Below are 15,674 nucleotides of genomic sequence, written 5' to 3' on the forward strand. Positions count from 1 at the left end.
AAACGTCTTCAAGAAACTCTACAGGTTTTCTAGTTTGAATGACAATAAATTTATAGAACAACTAGGCCACAGATGAAAGTTACACTAGACAATAATCCTAGCAGGGCGTCACCGGTATCTTTCCACCCGGCGGTGTCACGAGGCTGAATATAGCTGCTGTAATGCAATGGTAATTGATTTCACAACCAGCTGTCTTATGTAAGCATGTCAGAGCTGGTGAGAAAGAGATGGGATGATGAGATGAGGTGTTAAAGAGAGAGAGAGAGAGAGACAGCTCTGGAGGAGGGAAGTGGAGTGGAAGGGACGGAGGCTGGACAAAGAATTAGAGAATAAAACGTCAAAGACTGAGGAGAGGAAGAGGAGAGACAAAGAACAGATTAAACAGCAGACACAATGCATGGGTGGAAATAACCCATTAATCCTCTTACCAACCAAAAATACCAAAAATACCCCCCACATCACCACCACTAGTAGAAAAGGGGGCAAGAGAGGTTTATTTTTATTTATTTATTTATTTACAGTGCACATTAATGAACATTTATTCAGACAGCTATAGACGTAAATATGACAGACAAGCAGCTATGCTAATCTGCATCCTCAGTCCCTAGACAGGTGGACATGATAAGACATAGGACGAGACAATAGATGACAATAAGAGGACATCACAGGACAGTTCAGTACTAAGAGGATAGAAGTCTGGTTTGCTTTCAACCACTAATGTGGGACTGGTCCAGATCTGACTGGTTTTTACACAAAGAGCATTTTGTCCACAGAGTGTTTTGCAGTGTGGGACCTCATCGTCCCGTCTAGAGGAGGCCCTGGTCCTGAGAACGGCCTGAGACCTTTTTTGGTGGGGCAAGTCCATGTAACACCTTATACGTCAAACAAGCAAATTTAAAATTTTTACAATTCTCGAAGCTCAATAAGACGTTACATGGAATGACATTGGTTTTATATCAAAGACCAAGAATGATTCTTTATAGAGTGATTCCTTCCATCCTTCCCTTTCCTTCCTTTTCGTCCTTCCTTCCTCCCTTCTTTCTTTCTTTCTCTCTTTCCTTCCCTCCTTATTCCGTCTTTCTTTCATTCCTTCTTTCCTTCCCTCCCTCCTCCTTTCATTCTTTCCAACCTTCCCTTTCCTTCCTTCCTTCCCTCTTTCCTTCCTTCCTACCTTCCTTCCTTCCCTATTTCATTTCCTTCCTTTATTCTTTCCTTCCCCTTCTTCCTTTCCTTCTTTCTTTCTTTCTTTTCTTCATTCCCTCATACTTCTGTCTTCCTTTCATTCCTTCCCTTCCCTTTCCTGCCTTCCTTCCCTGTTTCTTTTCTTCCTTCCATCTTTCCTTCCTTCCTTCCTTCTCTAAGATAACCACCATCAGAAATAAATCCGATCTTAACATGTGAGAGTCTTTCCATCTTGTTCCAACATCTGGATCATGTCTCCAAGTTAACAAGCAGCTGTTGATGGTTCTGATCCAGCGGTAGGTAGAGATCCATTAGAGACAGCAGCTGGTACAATATTCTACTGACCACATGATGGCGCTGCTGATTTACAGACACACAAACTGAGATCAGATCTCAAGTGCTGGCTGGGGACGCATGTGGAGACACATTTATATTAACACCAGGTGGAGACACATTTTAATGTTAAATAGTTAATAGTTGGCTTTATCTATTGCTGTTGCTGGTTTGTGTTGTTTACTAGAACGTAGATGTTTCTGTGAAGTTGTAAAGACCATCGTCAGCGCGTCTGGGCTCCATGTAAAGTTTTCTGCTGACGGATTCACACAACACTAAACACAGAGGATAAAATGTTTTTAAAGAAATGCAAATTTAAAGGAAATCCATCATGGTGCACACAGATGGTGCTGGAGGCATGATTTTAAAAGCAATGCATGCAGTTATGTAAAAAAAAAAAAAAAAAAGAAATCCAAGGATTTACTGCTGAGGTGAAATGAGGACGAGGAGCTAATCTTTTTATTTTTTGCGTCTTTATTGCTCAGAGCTTGTTGGGATTATTGGTCTATGAGTGTCTGGAGGAGGAGGAGGAGGAGGAGGAGGAGGCTCTTTTCTGTCAGTTCACAGTGACTGAAACATGAAGCAATAAAGCAAAGTGATGAAGAAGGAGAGTGGCTTTAAAGTGAGGCAGACGGTGAGGACGGACAGGAGAGGTGGTGTTGTTTCGTCTCCGGCCCTGGCTCCATTTCAGCGCCTCCAGAAAGGTCACACTCACCCCTTTAATAAACCGGCCACAACGGGAGGGGGGGAGGGAGGGAGGGAGGTAAACAGAGGGGGAAGGAGGAAAAACACGAACACAAGGTCTGAAACGTTTGACTGGAGAGTTTTATACGATAAATGAGCTGCTAACAGAAACGTGTTTGAGTTTGATTCATGAGTTTCTGAGACCTCTGCACCGCCCACATGATCAAAACTTACCTGAAAAACATGTTGCATTGAATTAAGGCTCATTCAAGGTACTGCGGGACATAGACACCGTAACTTACGTATGTAGCCTACACCGGTGAGAGCCATTTATATTTGTGCCTCGTCATTTTCGTTTCTACTTCCTGCTTCACTTTCAGCAATGGCGACTGAAACTTTCGCCAAAATTTCCGCGAAGACGAGTTGTACGAATGTTTGTATCTCCGAACGTCCTCAGTTAACCTTTCCTCGATGAGTTCCATTTTTATTGATCCAAAACAATCAATTTGAAACTGCGGAGATGGAGAAGCAGCGTAAACATGCTACTACCTAGCTGACCAATCACAGCTCTTGTGGTCTGCGTCGCCGTGACTTGTAGTTACTTTTTCGGGGAGGTGTACGTCAGGCTACGGCGTTAGGGTCTGCGTAAAGTATTCTCCGCCTATTAGAGACTTGTCATCTGCCCCCTGGTGGATTTATCCAGGCTCTGCAGTCACTAGCTTTTGGCAGCCGTATCCAAAATGGCTGCTTTCGTGGATTTGTCCAGTGTTTTCCAGGGAAATCTATGCTAATTTTAAAAGGTTTATGTTAAGAATAACATTTATATTTAATATATTTGTTTTATTGAAGCAAACTTTAATAACCTCATACTTAATATTTGTGGATCAAATATGATGCAACAGCTGTATGTGGTCATTTACCTCAGCCGTCTGATTATTTAAAAGATTAAAACATAATCTTAAAAAATAAATCTTAAAAATGTATTGCATGTTAGTGGATTTTTTTCTTAGATATTTATATGTATTTTTCTTTTTATCAACCAATTGTTGCAGGATCACTTGGTAACAATTGTCTTTTGACATCTATACTGTATTAAATCACATATATTTACCAATCGAGACAAGAAATTGAGAGCATTTTCAGCCTGAGCAAGAACAGAAAAAATTTTCTACCAAAAGGCAAAATAAAAAGGATCCTGTTTGAGAAAAATAGCAACCAAACCAAAAGAAATGTTTGAAATACAACAATGGAAATATAAACTTTCATCTGTAAAGATAATAATCAAATATGATATAAGAAGAAATCATATGTGGATTTTTTGGGGGGTTGATCCTAATTTAGGCCCAATAAGCACTTCAATTAAACAAACATATGATTTATTTTTAAGATTATTATTTGATATGACTTTGCAGGGTTAAATGTGAAGCCAAGAAGCTGTTGATTCTTCAGACTTATTATCAGGAGAGTAACGTGTCTGAAACAGTGTCACTGTCACATGTAAAGTTCTGCAGCTAAACCCAGAAGCAAATAAACACCTCACTCTGCACTTTTGTTTTTTATCTTTTCTGTCTGAAATATGTCCCATTGGTTTTCAGCGTCATTGCATAGGTTGTAATTTTTAAAATAAATCTACAGAAGACCTGATTTATTATCTTTATTTCCAGACAGAGCTAGAGAGCGGCTCTAAATCCTCTAAATGTTGACCACTTAGCAGCTGCAGATTTTCTCTGGAGTCACTCGAGGCCACGGCAGAGCTAAGAGGAGGGTGAACTTTTGGAGTCTGGAGAGTAACGAGCCTCTAGACGATGCGTTTTCTGCTTGAGAGGACGTTGGCGTCACTGTGTCACTGCAGCTCATTTAGAAACACAAGCGTTAGCCTCCCGTCTGTGCTCACAAAGTCACCTTTACGTCTTGCTGCCGGTGGCACAGATTCACTGAGTCACACTCCGGCGTCGACAGGTGCGGCTTTGCTTTGAAAACCTGTCCCGGGACGATGCTTGTAATGAGACTGTGGACGTGGATCTTTCCTTGTTAAGTAATGGCCTGTGCCTGTGTCGGGGTCACACACACACAAACACACACTTCATCATCTGATGGGAGTGACTGTAAGTGGCGTCTGGGCTTTGTCTCTTTAAGAGCGTCGGATAAAACACAGATTATGCTGAATGACTGCCAGCGACAGGAGAGAGGAGAGAGGGAGCAGCAGAGGACGAGGGAGGGTGGAGGGAAGGAAAGAGGAGGTGGTGGCAGTGGTGGGGGTGAAGGTGGTGAATCAACCCAATCACAAAACAGCATTTGAATCTGGTTGTGTTTTTATTTTGTGGAAACAGTGCAGTCGAGTCAGTCTGACAGCCCCAGCAATCAGATGACAAATCTGGATCCAGATCTGGAGCTTGCTGCGTTCAGATCAGGTGAAGTGTTTACAGATTCACTCTTGAACCTGTCACAGCCTGAAGGCTTCAATAGAGGACAGGAAGAATAAAGACTGGTAACGTGTCCAGCAGCGCCTGGAGTTTTCAGGGATGGAAGTACTTGATCAAGGCAAGTGAGACACGGACATAGCCTGGTGTTCATTATTTAGATGTAAACTAATTCATGTAAATCACCACATTAAGCCCCGCCCCCAAACTATTTCATTGGTCCAGCAGATCTTTGCAGGAGCAAGAGCAGTTCAGAGTGGAGATACGCCAGATTAGGGATGTAATGACTGATATCAGGGCCGATCCTGGCATTTTGCCATTTTTTGTTTTAAGTCTGCCATGAACCAAAACCACGTCCCTGTAGCGTCCAAACTTCTTCATCTTCTGCTGTATTTCATAGTTGGTTGGTCGGTTGGTCGGTTGGTTAGCCAAAAAACAAAGAAGAAGAAGAATCTTGTGACAGTCAGGCAGCAGTTAGTAAATAGTTGAATGTGGATGTTTGGTGAGGTGGTAGTAGTTGATCATCATTCAGTACTACCAACGTGATTCATTTAAAAGAAGAGAAAAGTTTCCTAGAGACAGCGTCAAGGAGAAAAATCGTCCAGAGAGAGTTAGGGAGTTTATGGCAGCGTTGGATGACCAGAACATTTCTGGAGTAGAGAACACAAGGTACCAGCTACCCTCTCCACACTACATTAACTTTGACAGAAAGATTTATTGGACTGAATCCAGTCCACTCTAGGAGAAGACAAGGAAGACAAGGACAGACTTTAGGAAGCTACAGGAGAGGAACTTTTGTGAATTTTAAACATGATGAGATATCTGTTAGTTTCATGTATTAAAATGAGGAAGCTTCAGTGACACTAAAAGCTTCATATACGTCATTTCATCTTTTTCCATTGTCACATTTAGCTTCTATCAATAAACCAACTATTCCAACCCAAATGTAAAAGTTAGAGTTATAAAACCCACAAATTTTAAGTTTTACAGTATGGCCTAAAATAATGTTTTAATATCTCAACATCTCTGAAGCTAAATTAGACCAGAGCCTTGTTTTTCTGGATCAATGTCATGCCCCGGCGTTGTCTTTGTTTTCGATCCCGTCTGACCCAGATCTCGGTGTGTGTCCTGTTGGCGTCCTTGTTTGTCAGTGTGTGTTGTGGTGTTGTGCTTTAATTAGACCTTCACACAGCCTCGGCCCTCTCGTTATCTTTGGGGCAGTCCTCTGTGCTCGTCCCGGCTCCGCTCCTTCTAACAGAGTGATCTCGGTCAGTAAGCATCCATGTCGTCTCCGGTCTGAAACTAGAACAGGACGTTACTTAACTGTCTGTTTTGATGGATGCTGGACTTTGTCTCTGAGAACAGAACATGATCAGTCGTTGATCATTTTTGGATTTCAACTTCTCAGGGATTGTACTTTTAGAGTTATGTAAAATTTGTTCCTTTGGCATTGTTTTTTGGTTCGTAAATATTTCTTCAATTAAAGGCATCCTGTTGAGGGTTTTGGCCACTAGTAGTGCTATAGAGCAATGTTTCTTGGAGTTTCCATCTCCAAGAAAGAAATACTACTAATTCTTGTCACGTTTTCACATTTATTCCAGCAGCATATGAAGATGAAGAATGATAACAATCCAGGGATTATTATTACTACAAGCAACATTGCGGCTCTTAGCATCCGACTGCTAATTGTGGACAATGCTGCACAATAGTTGTGCATGTTTAAACTATTTATGTATATTCATAACTCACTAGACTCATATGCTGTTTTATCCTCATATCAGAATATCCTGTGCTTTTTTTTTATGGTGAATGAACACGAAGTTACGAGAAATCATTCTGTTGCATACCGTGTACTGTAGACCAGTCTGGAGTGTTTCTGTTGGGAGCTGATTAAGCTCCAGCAAAGACCTTAACTATGGAAGTAATGCAAATAATCACAATTAAATATTTTAACAAATCAGTGTGGGTCTGACGTTTGAGCTTGTTGCATCATTGTATATTCTACTCTTTTGTTTCATATCAAATAGAAACACTTTCCATTGTTTTTTGTCTAGAAATAAACTTTTCCATCACTTTTCTACACTCACTGGAGAAAACTTGTGCTACTCTGCAGCATTTAAGATGCTAGCGCCGCCTCCTGTTAAAGCCAAATTTTACAATACATTCAAGGGCTAGTTCCATGTGTGGGCCATGGTCCATTATATATTTTTAATTTGCTGTGGGCTGATTATTAAATGTTGGGCAGCGCAATGGTGTGATGGTTCTGCATGGGTTCTCTCCAGGTTCTCCAGCTTCCTCCCACCGTCCAAAGACATGCTGGTTAGGTTCATTGGTGATTCTAAATTGGCCGTAGGTGTGAGTGTCTCTCTGTGTTAGCCCTGAGATAGACTGGAGACCTGTCCAGGGTGGACCCCACCTCTAGACCAATGACAGCTGGGGATAATCAGCCATTAATCAAATCAGTTGGGCGGGGCTTTATGGCAGGGCAGGTTTTTGTCGAGAATGCCTTGATATCACATACTCCTCTGCTCTGATTGGTTGTAGGACTGTTCAGGTGATGTAGAGGTATATTCTTCTTCTCTGTATCGGTTGAAACACGCCCCATAACAACAACCAAGAGAGGGACGTTCATATGGACTCTGGTCATGAAAATGGTGAACAGGCAGCCTTTAACTTGATGATTGGATCTCCTGTTGTAAACTGAAAGTGAAGTCTCTATAGGCCTCGATGACATCAGGGTAAGGGTGGACCGCCAACCAAACTGAGTAACAAAACTAGAAGGTCCTTCATCATTGATGTTCTGTTGCTGCAAACACAATTTTATTCACCTTTACTTCTGGAGATTGACCTCTTTACTTTGAATCTGAAGCATGGCTGGTTTTCTAACTTCTGCTTTTAGAGACTTTTTAGATCTACTGATTTATTGTGTTTCTCATCTTGATTCCATGTGCCCATGTTTCCAGTCCCCTCCTCATCCGTCAGCTTCTCCGATTATTCCCGTTCAGTAATCAGCATCCGATCAGAGAAACTGCTTCCTTCCCTAATTTCACGATGAATGTGAATCTGTGAAATTAGCAACCGTGAAGGATGGGTGATGTCACCCATCACTCAAACGCCACGCAAACCGAGGATGAATCTAGTTTTTAAGGTCAAGCGTGGAAATGTGGCCGAGCATGACGAAACAACAGTGTAACCTTGTGTTGCCATGGTGATTGCAGGTTGCTGTCCAGGATGGCGGGGATGAAGGAGCAGCAGTTCACGGAGGAGAAGCCCCTGCTGCCGGAGCAGAGAGGAGTGGACTCAGACATGGTCAGTCCTCCTCGTTTATTTGTTGTTGCCTGTCTCTCTCTCTGTCTTTCTCTCTCTCTCTGTCTGTTTTTCAGCCGTCTGAAGACTCCAGGCGTTTGTGCTCATTAGCTGCGATGGCGTGTAATTAGAGAATGAGCTTGTTTACCAGTGAAGGAGGTGAAATGAATGAACGCCATCCGACCGAGACGCTCGTTTCATCTGAGAGAGAGAGAGAGAGAGAGAGAGAGAGAGAGGGCAATCAGAGGCAGAATAGACGGTTACGTAAACGTGGCTTATTCCAGTTCATTTATCCTGGAATAAAGCAACAGGTACAGGACGCAGCTGAAATGGGATCAGCTCTTGAATGCCTCTCGTAGCACGAATAATGGAAATGGAGACACTATCGCGGTGTTCAGACCCCCCTCACTTTATTTTGTCTGTAGATTAAAGCAAACCTAAGTGTAAAATATAAAGCGTTAAGCATTAAGCATAAAGTGTAAAGTGTAAAGTGTAAAGTAAGCTCTGCCCTCAACATGGTGCAACATCAGCCGTAAGTTGTGAGAACTACAAGACTGAGGCCAACGGGTAGAAAACTTACAAGCAGTTAACTTAAATGTAGGAAATGTAAAAAGGCAGATTGAAAAGGTGAAGCTTTTGGGAACTTTATAAAATCATTAGAACCCGTGTGTTCTCGGCACTGGGGGCCTAACTGTTTACGCAGAGGTCCAGATGTGACACAAAAAACCTCTCAGACTCAAAAAAATAATTCACTGCCTGGCCAAAAAACAAAAGCCTCCACCTGGATTTAACTAATCAAACAGGTAGGAGCCTCCTATTGGATAATTACTGCATGGGTGATTATCTTTCAGCTGACAACAAGTTATTTAACCCCAACTGATGCAATGAGTAGCTTCTCATTTCTTCAACAACCATGTCTAAAGACACATCCTGTGGTCGTGGAAAAGATGTTAGTCTGTTTGAGAAGGGTCAAATCATTGGCATGCATCAAGCAGAGAAAACATCTAAGGAGATTGTAGAAACTACTAAAATTGGGTTAAGAACTGTCCAACGCATTATTAAAAACTGGAAGGATAGTGGAGAACCATCGTCTTCCAGGAAGAAATGCGGAAAAAAAAATCCTGATTGATGGGACTGAACAGCTGTGTAGCCTTAAGAAAACCACTAATCAGTGAAGCTAACTGGAAAAAAAGGCTTCAATTTGCTAGGGAGCATAAAGATTGGACTCTGGAGCACTGGAAGAAGGTCATGTGGTCTGATGAGTCCAGAGTTACCCTGTTCCGGAGTGATGGGGTCATCAGGGTAAGAAGAGAGTCAGTTTTGCAGTTTGTAAAGGCGGTCCAACAAATTATTAGAGTGTGTGACCTTTTTATTTGGCCAGGCAGTGTTGATTTAAGCCCAAAAACGCTCCTTTCTCTCCTTAAACAGACCAGCTGTGCAACTGGAAAATCAAAAAGACAATAAGAGGCTGCTTGATCCGATATATCAGATCAGGTCTAAGGAGAAAGAACTGGAGCCGTGAACGAAGCTGTTTTTGTTCGGTAGAGCTCAAACTAACGCTTCCTTTTTGTCACTGGAGGGATCAGAGCGAAGCCTCTGAGCCGAACACTGAAGCCGTGACTCACTTTGACGCCGTGTGTCAGAAAATGAGACACATACAGAGGAGATACAACAGGTCTGGGCGGCCTGTTCCAAGAAATCGTTCAATATGAAATGACTCATTCTGCTATGGATCGGCTCGAGGTCGCCACGCCGGCTCCCTGCGACTCGCTCGCTGCTAAATAATCGAGGCCATCGATCAGCGACGCGTCAATCCTGTTTTGTGTTTGTGTGACTTTTATTGTTCTGTCTCGCTCTCTCTCCTACCACCCCCTCCACCGCCGTTTTTTTTAAAGTATGTATCTCTGGTGTTGTGCAACAGCGATGGAGCGAGTGAGTGACCTTTAAGAGCCGTGACTGAGTGATTGCCTCTTGACGTTGCTGCATTCACTTCATACAGGAGCAACAGAGATGGTTAGAAAGTCGCCGGACAGCAAATTCAAAGCTGTCAGATAAATTTTTAAAGCAAGAAACAAACTCACACTGATGCATTTGAGTTGCAATCAAACAGAGTAACGGATGGAGGAGGGTTTCAGCTACAGTGAAGCACGGTGGCGGCAGCATCATGCCCTGCAGCTTCAGTCCTCTGCATATATCCCTCACAATACTGCTTCTAGTGTTTCTGGGGATAAATAATGAATATAAATTAAGGTTCCATTAGGTATCTGTGCACCACTGAGGCCACTGAGGTCACGTATGTGTAGATTTAACTTTCTGCAATTAAATGCAAACACACAGACTGTTGTCCTTTTCAAATGTTTCTGTGTCACATAAATGTGCTCTACTGTCTATGAATTCTGAAAAGAAGTTGACTATTTATGAAGCCACACTTTTAGCCAACTCCTCTTCAACTCATTACTCTACACACTGATCAGCCACAACATTATGACCACTGACAGGAGAAGTCAATAACATCAACCATCTTGTGACAGTTCAGTGTTCTGCTGGGAAACTTCTGGACCTGGCATTCATTGGTGTGGATGTTACTTAGACATGTAGCACCCACCTAGACCAGACCAGACACCCCCACCCCATAGCAATGACACAATATTAGGAAGGTGGTCATAATGTTATGCCTGATTGGTGTATAACAAATACATGACTCAAAGATGGGTTGAATTTGACCTGGAGGCCAAATGAAATTATGAAAAAATAAATGGTGACAGAGAATCTAAGTGGACTAACTGAACAGTTTCTTCCTTTGTGACATGAATGCATCATGGTCCTGGTTTATAGTTGCATGTGGATGGTTTAATCCAGCAGCCTGCAACCTGTTGCTCTGCTCTAATTAAAGAATAGCTACAGATCTTCAACTTGACCTTTGTGGTGACATCTGAACAGAAAAGAAACAAGTGAGATGAGAAGAAGTTTCTCTTAGAGGATGGTGGGGGGGCGCTTCTGAGAACTGCATCAGAAAAGGAACCTGCGTCTCGTTGACTACGTTGACTACGTTGACTGTATGTTGCTGCTGTCTCTGCCCTGGTTGTTACCCAATAACCACCTTGTTGTGCTTGTTTCACAACCCAGCAGGATAAAGGAGAGGAGGCGTCGGGGGGGCTCCCGTGCCCCGCCAGCCCGGCGCCCCCTAACCACCCTCCTCCCCCCAGCCGCCCCACTCACCGCTGGCATGTCATCGCACGGCACTGGCTCCGCCAGACCCGCCGTCGGACCAGCGGGGTCATCCCGGTAACTACCAGAGACATGTGACCGCCAGCACACAGAGGCAGACACACAGGAGACCTGGGACACCAGATATCTAGAACAAAATCAACCAGACTGGTTTGAGTTTTCAGTGTCTAACAGACCCATGTGAGTTTCAGGTGGACGCCGCCCACTGATGCTCCTGATAAAAACCTAAACTCCCCATAGGTCATTTAGAAAACTGAAGACCTGGAGGAAACGTCTTCAAGAAAACTCAAACAAGTCCAGTTGCATTTGTTTGTGATACACAACGACCTGGAGGAATCTTCACTGGACGCACCAGACACTTCACAATAAATCACATTAAATCATCAACTAATATCAAAAGAAAAAGTTTTAGTCTGTTCAGAAACGCAGGTTAAAAGGTAGTAAATGCATCTTTTGGTATTTCAAGTTTCCTTTAAAACCAGAAACAAAAACAAGAAAAAAACCTGTTAAATATAAATAATATAAAATAAAAATAAGAAACTTTTATTCTGTAGTCTAAAAAGAAAAAGAGAAAATTAACATTGGGGAAAATGTAATGCTACTGTTTTAAGGTAAAACCAAAAATACTTAATAATTCCAAGAAAAACTTCCTGCAATGAAAATATTGCTCAAATAAATAAACACAGAAATATGCTCATTAATGTTTAAATGTTCCAGTGTTCTACTTTCTAAAACTACAATAATTTCTTACTTCATAATAGTAAACTAATAATACAGAAGGTTTTCTTTGTAGAAAAACTGCACAGTAGAGTTAAATGTACATACATTTATCATTTTAATTAGCCTTTGCTTTTAGGTTGGTTCAAATATCTAAAATTTAGTTAATAATAATCTAAAATAAGAGCTACTATTAGCTATGAGGCTATGAAGCTAGGAGTTGGATATTTCCAAGCCTTTACAAGATGACACTCCCTCCAGCTTATCAGACTCACATGGGTTTTGTTTCCCACAGTCTAGAGTCGTGTCAGGTTAACAGCTGGTTATAACTGAATCATGTGATAATAGATGAATGGACATTTATACGTTTGGGAGCGTTAACGTCTTACTTGAGCAGCATTTATAGCTCTTTTAAAGTGTCTCAAATGTCTGCAGTTCATTATTTAGGATATAAAGGATATGAGAATAGAGCTGTCTTTATAACAAGTAACTTACAGGAACTGTCTACATGCATGAATTTATGTCTAATAGAAGTCTCATATGTTGTAAAAGCTAAATATCTAATTAACTATGTGTTAATTGTTTATTAACACACTTATAATCGTCTAATGTCGTTCCTTTTCTGTTAAATGCTTGCTGATATGTAATTAACCTTTAAGTAGTACCTCATAAATGCTTTATTAACACATCTTATTCTATAACAAAACAAGAAGAGACAAACTTTAAATCTAGGCCATTCATGAAATCAGCCCTCAGATCTGAAACACCTCCACACAGTCTGTAGGGGCCAACCCTTAAAGGACGGGGGTGTGGGGGTAGGGGGGGGCCCTTTAAGAACCAGGATTCCTCCGGGTTCCAGCAGCTGCTGCTCACCCGCTCCATGCAGTGTGATTGAGAAAGAGAAGAGTGCCACCTGCTGGTCCGACCACCGCACTGTCACCACTAACATCCTCCCATCTCTGAAAAACTATCGACGCTTCTGCATGAGCTCCACGGGGACTGAAGTTGCCCTTTTAGCTGCATATTCCTCTCGAGACCAAAGATCCATTTAGTGGATTTCCCACCTCCAGCTGCTCTGCTAATGATACGGCAGCATATTGGAAAAGTTAACATTCAATATGTTCCTCTACGGGGCAGCTTCAGGTCCCGTTGTTCTTCGTTCTCTCTCTCTCTCCTCCTCTTTAGGTGTGTCCCTGACCTGAGTGCCACTCCTGCCCTTTCAGTATCTAATCCCACGTCAATCCACCGCTCTCCCTGTTGACCTCACACGTGTGGCGTCCATCTTTAACGGCGTCACGTTTTCTTTCAGAAGAAACGTCGACGTGAACGTAGAAGCTAAGATGTCCGTCCAGATGTTCTGACTAACCACCGTGTGCATGTCCTCACTTTTGGTGCAGATGTTTTCAGATGTTCCTGCTCCGCTCTGAGCTTTAGGAAGGCGGCAGAGCAGGAATAAATGACGTGTGCTGAGATAACACGTGTTAGGACGAGGGGAACTAACGGGGATTTAAAAAAGTCTTTAAGCATGACGGCACACGAAGGTGCATTCATTTAAGGGAGTAAAGTTGTGTTTTATGTCAGAACTTCTCTTCATAGAAGGATGGGCTCACTGTTTGTTTTTATGTTGGTCTTAAAACATTAATCATGCAAACAGTGACACATGCAAGTGATGTTAGATAAAATCTAAGTTAAAGTTAAGTTCTGAAGTTAAAATAAGACTTTCTTTCAAACTGAAAACCCTCCAAAGTGTTCAACGTTCAGTCAATATAGAAATAAATTATGAAATAAATTATTATGTGTAAGTAAAATAATTAAACAAAATAGATTGTGTTTAAACAATTCATAATATATTTTATTTTTTCAATTTAATGCAGCTTTTTATTTCAGTTTCTTATTAAATATATAATTATATTATTTTTTTTTATTAAATTTTATTTATATAATAATTCCACTTAAGTGACCATAAATCACACTGATGTAAATATAATTATAACATCTTGCTGTACAGATTTTTTTCTTTCATGCATGTTTTTACAGTTACACCGATCAGCCATAACATTATGACCAGCAAGTGACCTCAGAGTTGATGGTAGTCTGGACTTTTTTCCCGCTGGGAACTGATTATGATCCAGCAAAGATCTTGGACCGGCTGACAAGTTCTGGCCCCGTGTGGTTCTGGGTCTGATAGAAAGGAGTCAGAACTCACTCAGACCAGTCAGGATCTCCATGCTGACCTCCAACCTCTGATGGAAGATCAGACCTGGACCACGGAGGTTCTGGCTCCCTGCTTCAGGAACGTTGACTTGTCAGTCCAATCCAGCATCCGTGGGACGTCCTACCCATGATCCGTAGAGGCCTTCACCTCTCAACTTAAAGCAGGACTTAAAGGACCGCCTTGGTGCCAGATACCACAGCTCCACGCCTTCGGTGGTCTAGAGGAGTCCAGGCCTCGACTGGTCAGGACTGTTTTAGCTGTTACACAATAATAGGCAGGTGGTCATAATGTTGTGGGTGATTGTTGTACTTCTCAACTTGTTAAATGATCCATTTGGTATTTTTTAATGAAGTATTGAGCGCTTTGGGCCTCCATATAAAAACCACTGTGTATCTATGGAGGCTTTATTAATCAATTTGATTTTTATTATTGATAAAACTAATTATTACATGTCTCACTGTGCACGTGTGAAAACCGTCTTAAGACAAACTGGAAAAACCAACAAAGAGCCTGTCCTTTAAACGAAGACTCAAGACAGATTCCTCAAACAGTGACCACCTCAGCTACAAGATAATATTTAGTCAGGCGTTAGACTCAAAGTGAAGTCGCTTTCTTCCACTTCACGGGACGCCCTTATGATATTTTTTTGCTCCATCTTGACGCTGATGTGTTCGCTGTGAGGGTGCATCTGGCTATCATCACCATCCTGTGTTTAAAAACCACCATCCTTTCTCACTTTTTACTGCCGAGTCGCTCCCAGTTTCCCACATGCACTTCAAGATTTGTGCATCAACCAAACAACTGTATTCCAACATGAAAGACGACAATTTAAAGGGGCAGTCCGTCATTTCAGTCTGCAGCTCTCCAAAAAAACATATAACCGACAAGTGAAATGTGAAATTAGACGTTACATTTCGTGAGTCAGTGCGAGTGTAATCCTAAATTGCTGGAATACTCCTTTAAATAAATTCAAAAGGAAAATCTTTTATTATTTTAGTTTATTGACAGTAAATGTTGATGCAGTTCCGCCGAGGTGCTTCTGGGAAACTGTTTTTCTGTGTCTGTGGTTTGGACCTACAGTGCACAGCTTGTGCTGCTCTTCCATGAGTCTAGCGGCCTTCAGCTCCATCTATGGATGTCATGTGTGAGGAATATATATACATGTAGATTTCTGTGCTAATCTCCCTCCTGTTTTAATTTCTTGTTTCCCTTTCTTTTATCTCTGCTTCTGTCTGTCTCTCTCTGAAGGAAAGCTGCGAGCAACTGATGCCCCCAGGCGACTGGAAGGTAAGATATCAGCTCGTCTTTTGTGGTTGCAGCTTGTGCGGCACTTCGTCTTTCTTTATTTCAAAAGTCTCCACCTGGATTTAACTAATGAAACAGGTAGGAGCCTCCTATTGGATAATTACTGCATGGGTGATTATCTTTCAGCTGACAACAAGTTATTTAACCCCAACTGATGCAATGAGTAGCTTCTCATTTCTTAAACAACCATGTCTAAAGACACATCCTGTGGTCGTGGAAAAGATGTTAGTCTGTTTGAGAAGGGTCAAATCGTTGGCATGCATCAAGCAGAGAAAACATCTAAG

General features: G+C 41.8%; 1 protein-coding gene across 4 annotated transcripts in view; it reads left to right on the forward strand.

Moving 5' to 3' along the window:
- The window catches only part of ndrg4 (NDRG family member 4), a gene marked incomplete at its 5' end in the record, with an annotated part of 60,987 nt that overhangs the window by 22,546 nt on the left and 22,767 nt on the right, over positions 1 to 15,674 (forward strand). The window contains 3 exons of one of the 4 annotated variants that reach the window (XM_084554418.1): positions 7,838 to 7,937; positions 11,055 to 11,210; positions 15,334 to 15,372. In XM_084554418.1, coding sequence (XP_084410544.1) covers positions 7,838 to 7,937; positions 11,055 to 11,210; positions 15,334 to 15,372 — 295 coding nt within the window. Of the gene's footprint in view, positions 1 to 7,837; positions 7,938 to 11,051; positions 11,211 to 15,333; positions 15,373 to 15,674 lie in introns of all 4 variants that reach the window. The other 3 variants (XM_084554419.1, XM_084554420.1, XM_084554421.1) reach the window with 3 other exon arrangements.

Source organism: Chelon labrosus, assembly GCF_963514085.1.
Source record: "Chelon labrosus genome assembly, chromosome: 11".
Classification (NCBI taxonomy): domain Eukaryota; kingdom Metazoa; phylum Chordata; class Actinopteri; order Mugiliformes; family Mugilidae; genus Chelon; species Chelon labrosus.